At 42.0% G+C, this 7302-nt stretch overlaps 1 protein-coding gene across 3 annotated transcripts in view; it reads right to left on the bottom strand.

Moving 5' to 3' along the window:
- Positions 1–882: 882 nt before the first annotated feature.
- Positions 883–7302, bottom strand: part of LOC124156414 — a 29792-nt gene continuing 23372 nt past the window's right edge. For all 3 annotated transcript variants that reach the window (XM_046530979.1, XM_046530972.1, XM_046530962.1), the window contains one exon: positions 883–1223. In XM_046530979.1, coding sequence (XP_046386935.1) covers positions 1200–1223 — 24 coding nt within the window. In that variant the 3' untranslated portion in view covers positions 883–1199. The remainder of the gene's footprint in view (positions 1224–7302) is intronic.

The following is a 7302-nucleotide window of genomic DNA, read 5'->3' as shown; positions in this document are numbered from 1 at the left end:
AAGTATGGTCAAAACCACTATATAGCTATGAAAAATATCTATTTATTGGAGGGATCGGTAGGTCATGACGGCATAGGAACACACACATGATAAAACGAGACACAGCTTCTACAATACGGATAAAATTCAATGTTTATTTGAAGTAAAGAAGAAAGTACGTTCAAACAGTTCAAGTGAGGTATAGTGGAAGATCGACAAAAGAAAATGAAACATAATTGCACATTTCCACAGTGATTTTAATGCGTAAGACGCGTTTCAGCTCACAGAGCCATCATCTGGTAAAAGACGTCACAGTACAAAGCACTGAGTACATAAGGACATTACATTTATGGATTTTGAGGAAGGATTTGACGAGTTTGAGGATGACGTGCTGGCTTCTGTTTCCCATCGCTTCCTCAAAGTCGTTTAGAGTTATATGTCAGAAATATTAAACGTGAGCTAATAAGGATTGTTACACAGCTTCTACGGGGGCCACTACAGACTCGGAGTCTGAATCTAGAGTCAAATTAAGCAATTAGCAATTAAGAAGGTTCACGGCGATTTAAGTTTTCTTTTCTTACGGTTTTTGTATTATGAGTGAATAGATATTTTTCAGAACGACACGGAGAACATCAACTCAGCAGCCTCACAATATTTATGGCTCCCAAATAAACGGTAAACCGAGAAGAATATTTCATTTTTTCTGCGGAGGACTTTAATAGATGACAGGCCAAAATCACAAGTTAACTCCAACTTCTATTCCAGGTAAACGAATGGTGTCTTTGTACGTTACATGACTGCATGTGTAAAAGAAAACATGGAAAATACTCACTAAGAGTCATAAAATAAATAGAGGTAATATGCCGAAAATATTAGAAGTAGGGAAATAAAATAGCAACTTCATAAAAGTTAAATAAATATTAACCTAATGGTATAGCAGATATTTTTACATAGATTTTTCTCAGCCATTTTACCCTAAAATTATGTCAAAGGATTTGGATATTTTACAAGGTACAGATGTATTGAATACATCTCTTCATTGTCAGCCTTGAATGCATCTCTTTATTATCAGCCTTCAAAATTTTTATACAATGATTTATCATTTAATCATTGAGTCCCCTTACTCTCCGCTGGTTACAAATTTTTATGCATCATCATATTCACCTGCATACATGTGCGCATAAGTCATCGAGACCTCCGCTGTTGACAGAATTTGTTTTTCACATCACCTGAGGTTTCACCACCTGAAAGAAAATTTGAAATAGTAGAGTGTCACACTTAATAATCAGCAATCATATAATCAATATTTTAGGCACTTTAATTGCCTTAAAAAGTAATTAGGTGTCCATAAAAAACACACTTTAATGACTATATGATAGGCCAAGGTGACAAACTTGATCAAAAGTACACGCAACAAAAATCGGCACATCTGCGTGAAAAGCAGAGCTATACAATCACGACCACACACGGTGGAGTTTGTGTTGAGATGCAGTCGTTTAACGGTCATCTCCGCGCCACCAATAAAGCACTGCGTCGTTTCGAAGACATCACTCACCTCTCACCCATTTAGCATGGGACACTTGCCCCAATAGCCCACTAGGTCTTGACGCCGTATTTGGTGAGCAACAGTTGATTCCTTTGAAATAGGCGAGCAATATAAATGTGACCACCGTTACTTGTCCACACTTTTGTTACAAATAAACAAACAGGTCTAATATTTCTATATCACTTAAAATTAATTCAATTTTCTGCAATCAGCTAATAAATTTCCATGTTTCCTCAATAACCAGGCAAAAAAGAGATTGGAATAAGATATGCAAACATATTGCTATCGTCAATTTCTTTCTCATGAAATTAAAGAAAACTTTAAGGTGCTAGAATTGTAAAATACATCAATACATCTTTTTTCATTCATCATCTCCAATAGTGGTTTTATATTATTTTTTTATTGCCTAAATCGAAAGATTATTACTCCTGGAGTACGTATTTCACACTTCTAGATTATTTAAATGACGATATCTATTTTTCGCGATTAAATGAAAAATGAAAATTTTCAAGCGCGCGAAAACGCGACGGGTAAGTATGAATGCCGGAAAAAATCCGTGAGACATCGTTCTGATTCCCGCTGCCGCAAGTGAGGTGACCTTGGGGCGAGGCTCTGAGTGCTGATACGACGCAGGATGTTAGCAGGTAGCAGAGTACCATGCTAGCTGGTTGCGCTTGGCTTAAATAAGGATTATTAATACCTCATCAAACGAAGAAAACTTTCCGACCTTAGCCAGTTTTAATAGGTGATTATTAAGACATGTTTCTCAGAGCTCTGTGCCTCATGCATGCATTGGTAACCTCAGACGATGTAAAACTCCTATCTACTCGTATTGAAACTAGGTCCCTGTGACGTCACGTGGAGTTGCATCGCATGGGCGCCAATCCGGCCTTTTTCAAATGAGGTTAAAATTGACCCTTGCCATTCGTCTAAACCGGTATTTCTAAAACCAAATAATTTGTATATTATGAATACACTAATGGTGGGTAACGAATCGCAATCAATGCCTTTCGTTTTCTTTGGAGAAGGAAACTACCCTATTGTTTCTCTTAAACTTACCTATGTGAGATTTTTGTCTTGAATTTCAAGTATTTGATCTATTGTGGACACAGGCAAAACTCTTAGTTAAATAAACACGCAAAAAAATCTGGCATGGAAACTCAACGCTGTAGAATCATGACTACACACGACGTTAAAATCGTTCGACGATCATCTCTACGCCACCAGGAGTAATGCGCGATGATCTGTTTCATTTAAGATCATGAGTATTCTTTTGTATTGTTCAAAAGGCCTATCCTGTTGATAAAGAAAGATGCAATTGGCACGAAGCGGCGAACCAAGTTTCACATGTTGGAAGAGAGGTCTTTGAGAAACGGACGGACGTATAAAGACGACAGAGTCTGCGTCCTTGTCCCCTTAGTGACAATCCCTGGCCTCATGAGACCTGCAGGTGGTATTCTCCAGCGGCAAAAGCCAATAAATTAGGGGGAGTCGCATTGATGTGGCAAACATTAAATTTGGTACAATTCCTCCGCGGTGGAACCACAGGGGTTTTCCCCAAATCACCCTCACCCCCTCCTCTTAGGAAAGGGTGAAGGAGGGGGTAAGGAGGAGAGGAGCAAGATGACGAATCACTTGTTTAAATCAGTTTGTGGGCCCAAAATTGAGTAAAGTGTCGCATTATAACATGGTAAGTCCGTAAAGGCCTGTTTACACGGTACATTAACACGTAGGGGTTAATGTCTAAATGTATGCACGCGAGAATGAACGCCAAAATGCAGCGTGTAACCACCCAACTTGTGCGAATGCATGCACAGAAAATAGAACCTGTTCTCATTTGGTTCATGCATTCGTACATGTTCCGTTCCGGTCCACAAAAAATCATTCACGCAAACGTACATTAACTCGTACGTGTGAATGTATCGTGTGAAAAGGCCTTAAGAAACAGTCACGAGGTTTTAGTTTCACTCGGATTTTGGGAAGAAACAAAAATAGCGCCACCTTTTTAGATGGCCGACCTTTTGGAAATTCGATCCCCAATCTGCCGCTTGTTTTTATGCTTATATTGATTGATGGGGTTTAAAGTATCTTCGGAAAATCGTAGTGTTTTCCTCCTCCACAGGAAAGTCTTTCCTTTCCGTAGAAACATTAAATTATAGTTTCGCTAGCAGTGGCCCACGTCGCCCTAATGACGGCTTTGGGATTTCCCTACCCCCTCCCTTCCAACCCTATCCTCACCCCGGAGGTGTCGGCGGACTCCCTATCGCAGCGGCGGGCGCCTCTTTCGTTTTTTTCTTCCTCTCCACTCTACTCCCGAGGATGACTGGGCGAATACGTTTAGTGGTACTTGAATCCCGACCCTCGTGGTTGTAACCTGTACGGGCCAGACCAGGGACTTCATCCGCTGTTGTTTAAAGTATCTGCCACTAAACACGTTCGTCGGGTCGCAAATATGACATCGCAGAACGCCTGAACGAAATGATAAATTTCAAATCTTAAATATACCCAACTGGGCTATAATTACATTAAGCATTATAATTTCCTACTTGGAATGAGCAATAAGGCGATAAGTATGCAAATACATCACTTATTCATAATGACAAGAAAAGAAAGGGGAAGTAATGGCTGATATGTCAAAAAGTCAAGAGGTTTATCACATCCCGTAGCACAGAAAAAGGAAAAGTTCCAAAGAAATTTCACAATGATGGAAATTCCTCGCAATATAAATATTAGAGGGAATGAAATACTTTTTCAAAAGCAACGATGCTGGATAAAAATCATGCTTCAGAGGTAGAGCAGTTATCAAAGTCTACTGAATAAGCTCAAAAGCCGCCTTGACTTATTAGTTTTGTATTAAAAGTACCAACTTGGCCATATTTTTCCCTATGTGTAATGAGCAATGATCTGATAATATCACCATTATCACTTATTCATAATACCACGAATAGAAGGGTGATAAAATAATTGATAGGTGGATGGGCAACGAGGGAAAAATCCCAGAGTTCCCTCGTGTGTAAGTAATACTAACCGATTTCTTTGCTGTAGATTAACTTTTAACTCAATCCGTATACATCCGTACCTGCCTCCAATCAGATAATTCACTCTCGCATCTGAGAGAAGTTCTATGGCGAGACAATATTTATTTAGTTAGGCTTTATGAAGATGATATGGAATTTTGCCAGTACCTACTGCCTTTTCTATTATATTAACAAACGCATTCCATGTATCGTTAGGCCCAAGGTAAAGAGCGGCGTCTTTGAAATTTATTTATTTATTTCCCACTTCCTCGTAAACTTCTCCCTTCACTTGGCCTTTACAACGGGTTTTTCAACATCAACAACACAAACATCCAATGCCCAGGTTAGGGATCACCTACCCCGGCGGGATTCGAACCCGTGACTTACGGATTGGCAGGCAAGAACTTTACCCCACCGCCACCGAGGCCGGCGCTGAATGAAAGCGGTCATATAATACTGTTTAAACACTTCTTAATCTCCCTCATGGAGTAACTGAGCTTTTTTCTCGACGCTGGGTTTCTATCGCAGACAGTATGGAATTTTCCTCCCACTGTCTTGTGGTCTCCAATACCAGCCACCGTCTCAGCTCTGATGGCGCACTCGGGAGTGTCCGTAACCGTGAGGCCTATTATGTTCTTATGAAAAAATATGTGAGAAAAATGACCATGTTACGCATGGCCCTTCACTGCGCTGCCGTCAACTGTCACGCGCATTCATCAAGCTCCTACCGGAGTATTTCTCGAAACGGCCGCTCTAGCGCTGGAAGAACTAAAGAAAACACTCTCAATAGCTTATTCCTGGTAGGTCTCCGATGTTCCGTCAGTTCAAGGTTTAAGGTGTGATCTTGAGTCACGGAAACGACGAGATCAGGGGAAATCAGTCTCTCCTCGATTTTCCTTTTCCTTTAAAGAAAGTGTACCATTTATAAAATGCACAAACGTTTCTATCCGTTATCCATTCTAAATATTCATCCCTTCCCCGCGCGAGGATTTCTGTTCCCCGTCCTCCAATGGCTTACTCAATTGCCCGCGATCTGTGTGGAGAAGGGGTTAGAGGGGTCAGGCCGCCCGTGATAAGGAGGGTTATCGCCCCTTCATCCCGGAAAAGAGATATGGGGAGGGGGTGAGGAATGTGCTCAAAACTCCATCCATTGAGGGAGACTCACGGATGCAGCGCGGCGCGGGAGAATCGCAAGCTAGAGGAGAGGACGAGATCGCACGCCCCGACCAAATGAACCTCCCCCACCATTCCCGACTCACTGCCGACCGAAGATGAATTTCGGGGAGAGCGGGGTCCCTATACCTGTGAGTCAAAGACACAGAGGCAGAAGGGCAATGCAATGTGGGCCGCACCACCCTAACATGCACCACTTTGCATTTTCTCAGCCTAATCAGAGCTTACACGTTGGATGATGGGGTCAGTGGCGCAGTGAGGGGGGGGGGTTGGGGGATAACCCCCCCCCCCCCAGAGCTCAGAGAAATTTTTACGTTTAATCCATTTAATTTAATTGGATTGATATTACTAATAGAATAGTGTAAGGATTAATAAAATATCCCTCAGAAAGCCGTAAAACTCACCATTTTGAGCCGTTTATCTTAAAATTCCGCAATTTATTAATCTCGCACCTGCCGCTTATCCTGGTGGGTATTCCATACCCTCATACACCCCGGTATTAGTTGCAGTTAAACCCCCCTCCCCCAGCTTTAATTCCTAGCTGCGCCCCTGGATGGGGTCACCAATCGAGATCCTACAAAGAAGGTGGCCATAACTTCGCTTTGCTCGCAGAATTAATCACTTTGCAGTATTTTTGACCCCTTTCTTTCTCGAATCCATTTCTCCGACTTCACAATCAAAACAATTTATGTATTCAAGTTGTTGAATATTTCCCTGAGATACACGCCAACATGGATTAGATACAATTGTAGATATAATTATAAAAATAAGGTAATTTTATAAGATCATCCTCTCTACCGCAGTAAAATGGGGTTTCTCGAATTTACTTGGTGTCGTCATAATAATTTTTTACCCTGCAACCTAATTAAATAGCTCAATTTAAAATTTAAGTGACGCGACGCTCAGATAGTTCAACTCAGTTAATGCAGCAGAAAAGGTAATATCCCTAACGGTAATTGATGTCTCTCCCGCATGGATTTTAGCTGTATGCCCTTCAATCTACCGAGACGGCATTGAAATATCCTTTAATGTTTGTTTCCTCCCGTATACCTGGATATTGTTCGTTTTTTGTCTCGCGAGTAGCATTCATTGTCGGCCAGCCTGTGGCACTGCCTCACGGAAACTTTTTCCCCATTGGGGCATAAGAAAGAGAGCAACTCTGACTCAGTATTTGCTAGTGGGAGAGTCACTGTATGGCTTGCCACAGTGTTCTTCGCCGCTCCAAACACTCCCTCCTTCAGATAGGTTGATCCTCTCTTTTCTCCACATATCTTCCTCTTCTCCCTTTAGGGATAATTTCACAGTCCCAAATGTCATCTACCGATTCGATCGATGGATTTTTCTTCCTCATAGGAAAATCCACTAGGATCGGTAGTATATTAATTGCGTTCGCTTGGTTTCGCTGTTCGTAGGGCCCGCCCGCGGTGCGGGATTCCTCGTCCCTTCCCTTCCTTTCCTATCCTTCCCCTGGAGGTGTCGTCGGGCTCTCATCGCGGCGATGCCTCCCATCCTTATCCTTCCTCTGTCCTCCCCCTCTCGAAGTAGCACGGGCGTATAAGTCTCGGAACTTGGTTCCCGGCCCTCGAG

The sequence above is a fragment of the Ischnura elegans genome, chromosome 1 (genome assembly GCF_921293095.1).
Source record: "Ischnura elegans chromosome 1, ioIscEleg1.1, whole genome shotgun sequence".
NCBI classification, from domain to species: domain Eukaryota; kingdom Metazoa; phylum Arthropoda; class Insecta; order Odonata; family Coenagrionidae; genus Ischnura; species Ischnura elegans.
The sequence above is the reverse complement of the archived record's forward strand: the minus strand, read 5'-3'. Positions and strand labels throughout refer to the sequence as shown.